Source organism: Erythrolamprus reginae, chromosome 3 (assembly GCF_031021105.1).
Source record: "Erythrolamprus reginae isolate rEryReg1 chromosome 3, rEryReg1.hap1, whole genome shotgun sequence".
In the NCBI taxonomy this organism is placed as follows: Eukaryota; Metazoa; Chordata; class Lepidosauria; order Squamata; family Dipsadidae; genus Erythrolamprus; species Erythrolamprus reginae.
Window position 1 is genome coordinate 204,232,927 of NC_091952.1, and position 14,528 is coordinate 204,247,454.

Below are 14,528 nucleotides of genomic sequence, written 5' to 3' on the forward strand. Positions count from 1 at the left end.
TTTCTGAAAACTGTTGTAATGCCCTTATAGGAATGTGAATCACTTTGGTAAAGATGGACAACCTGTGGACTTTGAGTCACATGAGATTCCAAGTTTAATTCCACTCTTTCATTTCAAAGGAACCATTAACAGAACACTACTTGCCAGAGATAGATGACCTTCCTCCAGAAATCTCAAGGTTCCTTAACTACTGAAGTCTAAAAAAAATTCTTCCATGATGAAAGAATATGAGCATCATCTTAATAAGTGCTCCTTTAGGATCGTACCTGGATTACATTAATTTGACATGATTTTGGAATATCTTAATTATCCATGAAAAGTAGTCATTATTAGCTGAATAGCTTAAGCAACCTTTATTTAATTTATATACAACTCGCAAATTTATTAGGCATAAAAATCATTTGCAATTATTACCTTTCATCAATTTGCAAATTTGCAAAAGAATAAATGAATAAAATTATGTAATATTTAATTCAGAACTGTTCCACAGTTTTTTACTATGTTAGAAATTTCCGTTCTAAATTTGATGGTGGCTCCTAAATCAGCAAATGTAATCAGAATGGTTACATTCTGTAGTAGAGGCTACAGTTGTATTTTTGGCTTCATTTTATACGGGCAAGGAACACTTCATTCTAGTTGGATTGAACAGACCTTTCAATGATAGAACATGCGCTGCACAATAGAATGAGAACTGAGTGACTCAAGGAAGGGTGGTAAATTACTGCTGCTGAAATCCAGCTGTTGTTTGGAAACCAGTTTCTAGCAGCTGTTGAGGATTGATGGTTCCAGAGATTAACCCTGAATCCCCAGAATAATAGACAGGCTTGAGGAAGAGTATTAAATGGTAAGAAAAAGAACAGTTCCATCATTCCCCTCCACCCAGAGATGGAGAAGGCTGAAGGTGTGGGAAGAAGCCTCTTAAGACAGAATGTGGAGGCTAAGAAGGCTAAGAAATGGGAGTATTGTTGGGTCTCAGGGATTGATGGATGGGAGGATTAAGTAGGGATAATTAAACAGAGGGTGAAAGCTATTTCTGGGGAATCTTCACCCAGACTTGGCTAGTGAACTAATTTTAAAGTTTCCTAGTCAAGTAACATTGCTGACTTGTAACTTGTTCCCAGCTCAATCCTCGCAATGCTCTATATGTAGGGTTGTAATTGGAGATGCCATGGAAGCTACAGTGGATTAGTTACACATAATTGCAACTAGACAATCCAGGAATAACAACAATTTTGAAGTCACCTCCTTAGCTGAATTAGGCTCTGTGGCTCAATTCAAACTGTTGATTATTATGTCAAAAGTTTTTCAATACATTCAATACATACAGAGATACATTGCCCAGAGATACGTCAAATGTGCTCTTCTGGTTTGGTCATCTAGAAAAGACTTAATGTAGGACTCCCCACTTCAGAAGCTCATGAAGGATGGGCCGGATGACATGCTAGCTCCATTATGAGGTGTCTTTCCTTGGAGGTACAACCTCCTTGCAAAGGCATTTCAAAAGATAGTCAAAGCAGTATTATTCCACTGGGCATTTGGCCCTTAGGTTAGTTTAACTGAACAACAATATGATGTATTAAATTTTTTAAAATTACTTGCATGTGATCTTTAATGTATTATCTTTTCTTGATTTTGTTATATTTTTTATCAGAAAATGTTTAGACTAGAGCAGACTATACATGTAAAATAAGTAAATCAATAGTTCTACAATGTACTAAAAGAACCCTTTGGCAGAGTCACTGAAAATCAGACAAGACCCTTCAAAACAAAGTCGGTAAATCCTACATGGAGAAAGGTTTGCTTTTTAGGTCATAGATTCTGCTTTGTGGCTTGAAATTTGTATTCAGAATTCCATCTGATCAATCATATTTAGGTTGAGGTAGCATCATTTTTTAATTCCATGCCCCCAGTACTGTAAATAACTGCTGGATTCCTGGATGTCCATGTTAAGTAAATAGCTATATTCATAAATTACACCATTTGTCCATAATTTATTGAACAATGCTTTATCGATTAATCTTATTTGCTAGATTCATCCAAGGTGATGACCACTAATTATATTTTTCAAATGCGCCAAGTGTATAAGATGCACCAAGATTTTGAAGACGTAATAAGAATAAGAAGTTTTTGCCCTCCCCCAGCCCACAGGAGCGCTCTGCAGACCTCTCAAACCCTCTGTGCACCCGGTTGATACTTTTTGCCCATTTTTTGCCCTCTCCAAGCTCCCAGGAGCACTTTGTAGACCTCCCAAACCCTCTGCACATGTTTTTTGCAAAAACTGGAGACCTTCCAAACTGTCTGTGCACCCGTTTTTAGCACTAGCATAGGAATAGCATTTAGATTTATACAATGTATAAATGTGTGTGTGTGTGTACATAGTATGCAGCGGTGGGCCACCATCGCTCGGCAGTTCCAGAATGCAGTGTGAGTGCATGAGGACTCACGGTAAGAGATTCGGCTTCATGCGCATGTGCATAAGCCAAATCTTTCACTAGAACGCTCATACACACAAGATTTCACCAAATTTCAGCTTTTTTTTTTTGCTTCTGCGCATGCACAGAAAGGCTAAACTTACGCTCCCAGTGAACAACCCAGATTAGATCTTGCAACATAATCCTGGCACACATATATTTGTTTTTATTTATGAGATACAGAACACCTTATTATGAAACATTAATTTAAGAACAGTTAGAAATGCTTAAATGCATTCTAAACAAAGAGAAGCAAAATTATCTGATCCTGCAGCAATAAGTACAAAGATGCCAAAAAACTGTGCAGATAATGAAATGGACCTTATAAGTAATATTGCAAAACAACTTATATTGGAGTAACTGATGTTAACAAGGAATGTGTATACAATAAAAATATGAAGAATTTATATATGAAACAAATAAATGTTAAAGATGCCTTTAAAGATGTATATAAAAGTATGTTCAAATTGTTATCAGAATTACCATGTGAGGTGTACAATGAAGAATTGTTTATCTTATAGTTGATATTACAATAGTGAAACTAAGTATTTTATTATCTAGTAAACTACTATTTATTTTTAGTGTGCTTTTTTCTGCAAATCTGGCCAATAATAAAAAAAAATAAACCAGTTGTTTGAGTATATATTATTTTCAAGCACTATCTGTCCAGACAGAAATGAGCTTTTCAGGTAGATAAGCTAATGTTGATCCATTGTATACATTTATCTGAGAACTCACATATTGACTCTTCTTTAATATTTTTTTTATTTGATTGACAATTAAAAAAACTTATCTCAGATTTATAAATCCAGCTTTTAACTGCTGTTCCCTGGAAAGTAGAAAAATTTGCAGCAGTAGAATAAATACAATAAAACACAATTGTTTTAATACCACCTGTCTTAATTTTTTGTTGTTATATTGCATTATATTCTATAATTTTCTAATATGAAATTATTATTCCCAGACATATTTAGGAAATTTGTTATTCCCTAAATTTTAGGCACTTACATTTATGAAAACTTTAACAATAGCTTCTCCATTTAAAAATATATAATATTTCATAATTTATAGGTAAGGCTGATTATGCATTGCATCAAATTAGAATGTCTCATATGGTACAGTATAGTTAAACATTAAATAATCCAGGTAATAAAAGCCATAAACCTGCAGCCTCTCTATAGCAGGAATTTCTGACAAGTATTTCCTTACAACTTCTGAATTGGTTCTTTTGTCTGTGGAGTGTCTGTCTTTGAAATGAGGGAATAGGAGCTTATCTGGAGCATTTATTAGTTTCAAAAAATAATTGGCATCTTTTTCCAGAGTTTCAAATTTGCCAATGAAATTATAATCAATATTGCAAGGATAACAAAGTTTGTTGATTTGTTCCCAATGCGTATCCATACCTACTGGCCGGTAGGGATCTAAAAGATATTGTATAAATTCTTTAAACTTCACTCCTGAGCCAGTTGCCAATGCTTCTTTATCTGCATAAGGTCTGTATTTCTTAATAATTGCCTTCCCAAATACAGGATGATAATAAATGTTTGGATGTTCAAACTTATCTCGAAAAGCAGACACCAACCTTTCCATTGGATCACGGACAAATATAATTTTGGTATATGTTTTTAAACGCTTCTTTATCTCCTTTACGTTATAACTATCTAGTTTCTTCAAATGATCTCCATAGTGTACGTTATTATGGGAAATATTAGCAGCAGATTTTGCGAGACCACCAAGTATCATCAGAATCCTTTTCCAATTGGAACAACCTGCTTTTGGAACCTCACAATACAAGAGTTTGTATTTATCTTCCACGTATATTCTAGAGACCATGTGGACAGGGGAAATGTGGGTTCTGTTAACGTATTTCTGGCAAATATCACGAAGAAAAAATTTACGCCTCTCTTGTATCTCATTGGTGGCTTTCCAGTTATTGTTCCTATTAAAGAATTTATTTAAATAATGCTTGTTGGAGGAAAAATTCATTTCTTTGAGCTCTTTAAGAATCTTCTGTGGGTCTATAGAAAAATTAGTGGTCAAAGAATCTTCTGTTCTATTCTTAAAACGATTCGGCTCCTGATAACCTTCACTCTCAATCAAAATTTTATTGTCTTTGCGCAAATATTTTCCTGCAATCCAATTTTCTCTAGCTTTTTCAGATTCCTCAATAGAATAGATTCCAAAAGCCTCCTAAAACAGAAGAAAATGATATAGGGTAAAGCCTAATATTCAAAAGAGGGACAAAAGATAAGAAAGGTACAGAGATAAAAAAGAACATATTGTAAGATAAAAGTTTTGTAAAAGGATGGAACCTTATAAGAAAAACTATTAAGTTTAACAATTTCACAAATAGTCTCTCCTTTAAATGCTTTTCATATCAGAGACAACCATAGTAAGAAAAGAAAAGTAAAATTATATATGCAGATATAGTTCATTTAGGCTTCATGAACAAATCAAACATATACCAGGAACTTGGTGAACCTTCCTTCCTTCCTTCCTTCCTTCCTTCCTCCCTTCCTTCCCTCCCTTCCTCCCTCCCTTCCCTTCCTTCCTTCCCTTCCTTCCTTCCCTTCCTTCCTTCCCTTCCTTCCCTTCCTTCCTTCCTTCCCAGTTAATTCAGTGAGGACATTGACATTAAAATAATTTCATGTACCTTGATATTTATGGTTAATTTCTCATCAAAGATATACTGAGCATTAGATTAATTAATTAATAATTGCTTTATTTATAAAAATACAGGTAGTCTTCAATGGTCATAAAGCAGATCAGCATGAGACTGAACTTGTTATTACAACCTTTTTTTGGAGGTAGTTGTGAAACAAATGCCATGTCATAAAATAACCACCATGTTTGTTGAGCAACCATCACAGCTGTTAAGCTTTGTTTCTTGGTTTTTTAAAATTAAAACCAGAAGTAAATACTGGTTTTCAGAAAAAAAATACCACCCATGATAAATCGCAGTTATGTGACCATGAGATACTGCAATCAGCCATAAATGCTGGCCAGTTGCCAAGTACCCAAAATGTGTTAATGTGAGTGGGGGAGAGTGGCGGAATGGACAGCTGTTGGAAATTTTGAACTAGGTAATTTACAACTAATTTCAAATGGTTGCTAAAGGAGATGTTGTAAATTGGGGGCTACCTGTAATCCATTTTGAAGATTTTTTTTGGTCATTTGCATTGTTATTTATAATATAGCATTTTTTAAAATTCTGAAATCATGTTTCACAGGGAATCTTAAAAGGATTTAATTTTGAAAAAGTTTTTAAAACTTGATTTTTAGTATCAAAAATGCAGATTCCAAAATGATGACCATGATGTTTATTTGTAGTAAATAAAATTAACAACACATTAAAAAATCAATAAAAACAAAACAAAAACTCCAATACGCTAATAACTATTAAGCAGCTTAAAATCAAGGATATGTGATAATATGTGAGCAATTTGGCAAGATGAATAGCAATGGTTTAACTGAAGATTTGACTGATGAGTTATATCTTAGGCTGGTTCAGTTTCTTAAATGTATTGGTATAAGCTCCATTGGATCAGGGAGAGAAATGTAAAACAGGCCAAGAATTTGGTTTTTTATGCTGATGTAAGAGACACTAACAGATGCAGCCTTCTCAGATTTGTTAGAGATCAGATGTGCCATTAGTTCCTAAGCCATCTGTCATAGGTTTTCTAATAGTATTTATTAATTTCCTGCCTTTTTTATTATTGTAACTCAAAGTGATGGACACCTTCCTCCTATTTTCCCCATAACAATAACCGTGTGAGGTGATTTGGGCTGAGAATGACTGGGCCAAAGTCACCCAAAAGCCTTTCATGCCTGAGATGATTCTAGAACTTACAGTCTTCCCAGTTCTAGCTTGCATCATAAATATTGCCTTGAATTTGATTCATTAACCAACAAGAATATTTTCTTCGAAATTGGTTATTATCTTCATAATTGATTATCCTTGCAGTACAGTTCACATCTTTCAGCTGTGGCGAGGGGGGCGTTTGCCCAGGTTCGCCTGGTGCACCAGTTGCGGCCCTATTTGGACCGGGACTCACTGCTCACAGTCACTCACGCCCTCATCACCTCGAGGCTCGACTACTGTAACGCTCTCTACATGGGGCTACCTTTGAAAAGTGTTCGGAAACTTCAGATCATGCAGAATGCAGCTGCGAGAGCTATCATGGGCCTTCCTAAATATGCCCATGTCACATCAACACTCCGCAGTCTGCACTGGTTGCCGATCGGTTTCCGATCACAATTCAAAGTGTTGGTTATGACCTATAAAGCCCCTCATGGCATCGGACCAGAATATCTCCGGGACCGCTTTCTGCCGCACGAATCCCAGTGACCAGTTAGGTCCCACAGAGTTGGCCTTCTCCGGGTCCTGTCGACTAAACAATGTCGTTTGGTGGGACCCAGGGGAAGAGCCTTCTCTGTGGCGGCCCCGACCCCCTGGAACCAACTCCCCCCAGATATCAGAGTTGCCCCCACCCTCCTTGCCTTTCGTAAGCTCCTTAAAACCCACCTCTGTCATCAGGCATGGGGGAACTGAGATATTCCCTTCCCCCTAGGCTTATAAAATTTATGCATGGTATGTCTGTATGAATGATTGGCTTCTTAAATTGGGGTTTTTTACATTGCTTTTAATATTAGATTTGTCCATATTGTCTTTTTACTGTTGTTAGCTGCCCCGAGTCTACAGAGAGGGGCGGCATACAAATCTAATAAATAAATAAATAAATAAATAAATAAATAAATAAATAAATAAATAAATAAATAAATAAATAAATAAATAAATAAATAAATAAATAAATAAATAAATAAATAAATAAATAAATAAATAAATAAATAAATAAACAAACAAACAAACAAACAAACAAACAAACAAACAAACAAACAAACAAACAAACAAACATAGTTTCCAGGATTAGCCCTATTATGTACACATTACAAAATCCATTCATTTGCATGGATTTCTATGATTAATTTATTTCTGGCTACATCTAGTAAGAATCAGAGAATCCATTTCAATCTCCATCCAAGGCTGTGGATCTTGGAGTACCTCCAGTAAAAAGCGTCACAGAGTGCATTCATGGTTTCAACAGTCCATTTTGGAGCAGTCCCCCACCCACAACACATAATTCTGTTGAACAGCTATTAAAGAAAGTAATAATAAATACCGTAGGTCCTTTTGCTATATAAAAACAGGCATGATACTACCTGTGTTTGATCATCTTAATGTAGGATTTTTGCTACCTGTTCTCTAGTCTGTTTGGTTGCCTAGAGGTCTTCATTGGCTTTTTAGATAAATGCTAAATATCTAGATGCAGATTCCTGTGTTATTTCTTCTCTTGTAAAAATGCATTTATTAACTATGTAATGTATCTAAATATTTCTAAACATGGTCAAAATACCTGATTAAACATCTGCAATTGTATTATTTCTTCAGATCCTGAAAGAAAGAAAAAAAGTTTTTGTTTCAGAGAAAGTGGTTATATCAGTACACATAGAATCCAGCTTAATTCTGTATTCTCTATTCAGGCAGAAATTTAAATGGAGACAGTCACCATCTACCATGCCACTCAGAAGATAGTCGAGGAGGAAATCATCTTCATCTTGAGCTTTTAAAAAATATAGCAAAAATAAAATAAATATTTACGTTCCACAAGTAAATTGATAGAATGGGGTGAAAAGTATTACACTGGTACAAGTAAGAAAGTAACTTCCCTAATGATCTCCTAAACTAATAATCTTCCTAAAAAATAAAAGAAAATCAAGATTACTTATTGCTTTAGGCTATGACAGAGGATTGCCTCTTTATGGTAATTACTTCCTGCATAATAGCGTAGTATTTTGTTTTGCAGAAATGTGTTTATGTGTGTGTGTGTGTGTGTGTGTTTTGCTTTGAGAAAGAAAATCAACATTATTCCAGGCAGACTTTCAGTAGGCAATAGAGTTCACTGAGAACATCATTGTGAAAATTCACATCTTGGGGCTACTTTTTTAAACCAGATAAGCCACTCTCTTTTTTTGGGGGGGGGGGGGGGGGTGTAATAAAAGATTAAGGCAAACGTATTTTAAACAACCTTTAATGATGTACAAGATGCGAGGAAAGACCAATGTTTTCAATCTCTACTTGGATCAACTCTATTTTGCTCAAAGGTTTGTGGACTTTGAATACTGATGCTTTCCTGCTTCCCACTACATTTGTTTTTAGGCTATTTTTATTCACTTTAAAGGAATTTTAATAACTTTGTGTTGACAACATAGACAGCTGGGACTAAGAATTAAAGAAAAATTCAGTTGCTGACTTAGGAAGGAAGTGACATCAATGAGTTTCAAAAGACAGCCAAGAGGGAAAATTTGGTTTGTATGTTTATGGGTCTCCCATTTTGTTGTTTTGACAGGATGCCTACAAATGCAAATTAGATGATCAACTTTATAGTATTTATATCAAACCAACAAAGAAATGATATAACTGTACAATTAAGTTTTGATAAAAAGTCCACTGGCATAAGGCCTCGAACCCCAAAAATAATTTATTCCTTGGAAATGATTTCTGTAAGATCCATGCCTGTGACAATACACTGCCATTTTGCAAAAAGGATTTGCAGGTTTGCTGATGTAATGCTAATAGTGCCAATATCAACATCCCTTCTTAATCATATTATTAAATTTGTTTCAGAATTATAGTGCTTTAATATTATCACTTCATAATTTATTGTAAATCAATATAAACTTCAAAAAAAAAATCCTCTCGTGGAAGCTTTCTGTGAAGGTTGAATGAAGAGTATTAGTTCCACTTCCATAACTTAATTTAAATAGGATATTTTAATAAATGAAACAGAAAAACAATTCTGTATTGCCTGCATGGATTTCTCCATATAATCACCTACCCAGGATGGATGAGCTTTTTAAAGGCATTATAAAATAATTTTGTCTTTTCAACCAGTTCCTGACATTGTTTTCCACCACTTCATTTCAGTTAAATATTGTAGATGAAGGTACTCTTTCAATTTTTGGGGAAGAGTAGAACACATAGTGCTAAGTCTGAACTGTATGATAGATAGGGTAAGATTTCACAATTGCCGGATGGGTGGCTTATTAGATATAAAGCCTAGCATTGTTATGTGGCATCGAACATTCCTTCTGGTTCTTTCAAACTTTGCTTAATTAATAATAATAATAATAATAATAATAATAATAATAATAATAATAATAATAATTTATTAGATTTGTATGCCGCCTCTCTCCAAAGACTCGGGGCGGGTCACAACAATAATAAAAAACAATATTATAGCGAAACAAATCTAATATTAAAAAAGCAGCATATAAAAACCTATCATATTTAAAAACCAAATAACACATACATACCAAACATAAAATATAAAGAGCCTAGGGGAAAGGTGTCTCAATTCTGCCATGCTGGTGGTATAGATGGGTCTTGAGTAGTTTACGAAACACAAGGAGGGTGGGGGCAGTTCTAATCTCCGGGGGGAGTTGATTCCAGAGGGCCAGGGCCACCACAGAGAAGGATATTCCCTTGGGGCCCGCCAAATGACATTGTTTAGTTGACGGGACCTTATCGGTCGCTGGGATTCGTGCGGTACCAGGCAGTTCCGGAGGTACTCTGGTCCAATGCCATGTAGGGCTTTAAAGGTCATAACCAACACTTTGAATTGTGACCGAAAACTGATCGGCAGCCAATGAAGGCCACGGAGTGTTGTAGAAACGTGGGCGAATCTGGGAAGCCCCACGATGGCTCTCGCGGCCGCATTCTAAACTATCTTAATTGTTTCACAGTGTTACAATATACTGTTGTGAATTAATATTGCCAATTGCCCCAATTATTTATCAATTAAACCCCTCCCCCAATAATTTAATTAAAATATAAATTAATTATTAAAACACAAAATAGAATAAATATAAGAAATTGGTCAGCAGCAAAGTAGTGTTAAGTTCTTAGTTGGTAAGTTCTGGGTTATTAAAATGTTCAAAGTCCTGAGGGAGAATGTCTCAGTCCTGGGTAAAAAAAAGTCTCTTCTCGATGTTGATTACCCTTTTTCTGGCTCTTTGGTGCTGGCCGCTGTCACCAGCCGACACTCCCAGGTCTCCTCTCACTGTCTCGGTTTTCCGCCCAATGAATGAATGTATGACGTATGAACCTGTTTGTTTAGTTTTTAACTTTGGGTCTTTTAGAATGCAATTGTATGTAAATTTCTAATATGTTGTAAGCAACCTTGAGTCTCAGGAGAAGGGCGGCATAGAAGTTGAATTAATAAATAATAAATAAATAAACTGCAGTTGGAATCAGAATTTTCATTTATTAAAAAAGATGGCAATTAAGTGAGTCATGCCTGATTTCATGACCTTTTTGTCATGCTAATTAAGCAAATGACTTGTTAAGTGAATCATGTGGGCATTAAATCCAGCTTCCCATGGACTTTGGATATCCCTTGGGAAAGTTGACCTCTAAAGCCCTTCATGGCATCGGACCAGAATATCTCCGAGACCGCCTTCTGCTGCACGAATCCCAGCGACCGATTAGGTCCCACAGAGTCGGCCTTCTCCAGGTCCCGTCAACTAAACAATGTCGGTTGGCGGGCCCCAGGGGAAGAGCCTTCTCTGTGGTGGCCCCGACTCTATGGAACCAGCTCCCCCCAGAGATTAGAACTGCCCCTACCCTCCTTGCCTTTTGTAAACTCCTCAAAACCCACCTTTGTCGTCAGGCATGGGGGAATTGAGATACCTCCCCGGGCCTATATAATTTATGTATGGTATGTTTGTAGGTATGTCTGCTTAAAAATGGGGTTTTTGAACTATTTTAAATTTTAAATTATATTCATTAGATTTGTTATGAATTGTTTTATTGTGTTGTGAGCCGCCCCGAGTCCACGGAAAGGGGCGGCATACAAATCTAATAAATAAATAAATAAAATAAATAAATAAATACATAAAAAGTTATAAATGAATGCCAGGATATTCCTTGGGAAAGTTGTAATTGAATGCCAGTAATTTTGATCACATGACTATAATTTTGATCATATGACCATGGGGATGCTGCAACAGTCAGGTGTAAGAACTGGTCATAAGTCATTTATTCCAATGCTGTTGTAGCTTTGAACAGTTGCTAAATGAATGGTTGTAAGTTGAGGTCTACTTGTATTCATAATCGCTACCATAGACAACCTGCATTTGGCCAAGAATTTGAACTGGAAGGATTTTTTCAACAATCAAAAAATGGTGCATTGCTTAAGTGACACTTATAGGTATCTATTTTATGAACAAAAGCAACATAAAGTTTTCTTTCAATTGCTCCCAACTAAAGTAAAAGAACAGATTGTGAAGAATTATTTGTTTCTATGATGTCAGTACTACCCTCTTTTGGTGAGTTATAACATTGAGACATTACTTTTCACTCCATTCTCCCCAACTACTTGTTTTTGCATCTACTCCAGTTTGAAAGTACATTCTCATTAGAAACTCGTCTGAATAGCTTGATATATATCCTAGGCAGTGGTCTTATCTCATGGTGGAGAATTGTTCATATTTCTTTAGTATATTTATTATATGGCAAATTGCTTAAGAATAATGCAAGCTGCAGACCAGAAAATGTAAAATGGATTTCTTCCTATAAATCAGTTTTCCAGTAGTAACTGGTCAGAGGGTCCTCCCCCGTTGTTAGGATGTTTTCTAAAAATTTGTTCTTGTACAAAAGGTACATCTAATTTAATTGCAAACTTTTCTGCAAATAGCAGAAGTGACAAAATGGCTTCATAATGATTATTTTCTTTAGTATTTCATAATTCCAAAAAGCTGCATAGAGCAAAACTACAATATATTCCAGCAACATTAAACTTGAGTTGACACTGATTGAACAAAATGAAGAAAAGTTGACCATTTTAGAATGTTGGACTCTTCATAGCATCTTATGTCTTTCCTGGCTATTTTGGGGGGGACAATCTTTGATATGAGCCAGGGTGGGGCAGCAGGTAGAGTGCTGTACTGCAGCCCATTGAAGCTGAATGTAGATCTGTAGGTCAGTGGTTCAAATCTCATCACCGGCTCAAGGTTGACTCAGCCTTCCATCCTTCCGAGGTAGGTAAAATGAGGACCCGGGTTGTGGGGGCAATATACTAGGTCTGTTAAAAAGTGCTATTGCTACCATGTTGTAAGCCGCCCTGAGTCTAAGGAGAAGGGCGGCATACAAATCAAATAAATAAATAACTAATTAATTAATAAATAAATAAATAATAAGTAAATATGAAAGCAGCCTTTTAATTGTCAGATTGTAATAAGGATACAGAGCTGTTCCTAAAGGTTCAAAAGCTCCTGGGAACATAAACATTTGCAAGAAAGAATGCAGCCAAATACTTTTGTGCTGACCCTTGTATGCATGTTCAGTTTCTATTAAAACCATTACAAATACTACAATCTAAAGCGAAATAAGATGTTCTTATCAGATTGCCAAAGGGGCTTTCATGTGAATAGATGTTTGGAGTACATAGTCACTAATGCGTACATTTATTCACTATTTGTGTTTAAAATAAGGAAATTTGAAATTAAATTATAACCATAAGCCAACATTAGTTCCTTTTTTTTTCATTCAGCAGAATAAAATCTTAAATTGAATCATTTTTACAGTGTATTTCCAAAAAGTGGTCAGTAATCACTTGAGCATTGTCAGCATACATAAGTCAGAAGGATAGAATCCGAGAGCATTGAAAACAGTACTTCATAATTTATAACATGTAAGATGAAATTTGCATTTTGGGAGTGATAAATCAGTTTTTCCACATCAATAAAAAAGCAACTACTCTCACTAATTTAAAAGTTTCATTTTGTCCACTACAAATTATCCATCAGAAAAAAGGCACAGAGACAATATTAGATAAATTCTCACGCATGTGTTTTCCCATTTCTTTTCACAGCAGTTGCTCTTCCCAGCTTGGAACATTGTTGTTTCAACATGCCAAGATATCCTACCCTAGCTGATACAACTGGGAGGGTCTCAAAGGAAGCATGATGAATTTCAGAGCCAGGTAACTAACCTATCAAAAGTCCCAGTAGTAAAATCCAATTTTTTTTTACTACAGATTCTGTGGGCCTGACTTGGTGGGTGTGGTGTGGCTTGGTAGGCGTGGAAGGGAAGGATACTGCAAACTCTCCATTCCCACCCCACTCTGGGGCCAGCCAGAGATTGATTGATTGACTGATTGATTTATTGATTTTGGTTTTAGTGGGTATATATCTATATACACATAGTAAAATACATGATGAAGGTTATAGAGGAGATACTCATAGTAAAATATACGGTATCTAAGAAATAATAGAAAAGAAGATATAGTAATAGAACATATCAATGAAAGAGTAGAAGAAGAGATATAGGAATAGAAGAAAGGTATAGGAGATATAGGAGAGCAATAGGGCAGGGGACGGAAGGCACTCTAGTGCACTTGTACTCGCCCCTTACTGACCTCTTAGGAATCTGGATAGGTCAACCGTAGATAATCTAAGGGTAAAGTGTTGGGGGTTTGGGGATGACACTATGGAGTCCGGACACTATGAAGTGGACAAGGCCATCGGAGCTGTGAGTTCCGCCACCTGTTTACTGGATCCGTGTCCCTCCTGGTTGGTTTCGGCCGGCAGGGAGGTGACACGGAGCTGGGCCCAGGAGATTACCAACGCTTCCTTGGGGAGGGGAGTTTTTCCATCACTCTATAAAGAAGCGCTTGTGCGCCCCCTCCTCAAGAAGCCCTCCCTGGACCCAGCCGTACTTAACAACTATCGTCCAGTCTCCAACCTTCCCTTTATGGGGAAGGTTGTCGAGAAGGTGGTGGCACTCCAGCTCCAGCGGTCCTTGGAAGAAGCCGATTATCTAGGTCCCCAGCAGTCGGGTTTCAGGGCCGGTTACAGCACGGAAACCGCTTTGGTCGCGTTGATGGATGATCTCTGGCGGGCCCGGGACAGGGGTTTATCCTCTGTCCTGGTGCTCCTTGACCTCTCAGCGGCTTTCGATACCATCGACCATGGTATCCTTCTGCACCGGCTGGAGGG

The 14,528-nt window shown here is 36.5% G+C and overlaps 1 protein-coding gene across 7 annotated transcripts in view; it reads right to left on the reverse strand.

Annotated features, from left to right (window-relative positions):
• Window positions 1-2,614: 2,614 nt before the first annotated feature.
• Window positions 2,615-14,528, reverse strand: part of CHST9 (carbohydrate sulfotransferase 9) — a 74,753-nt gene continuing 62,839 nt past the window's right edge. For all 7 annotated transcript variants that reach the window (XM_070747684.1, XM_070747686.1, XM_070747682.1 and 4 more), the window contains 2 exons: window positions 7,886-7,923; window positions 2,615-4,661 (listed from right to left, as the gene is read on the reverse strand). In XM_070747684.1, the coding sequence (XP_070603785.1) occupies window positions 3,570-4,661; window positions 7,886-7,923 (1,130 nt within the window). In that variant the 3' untranslated portion in view covers window positions 2,615-3,569. The remainder of the gene's footprint in view (window positions 4,662-7,885; window positions 7,924-14,528) is intronic.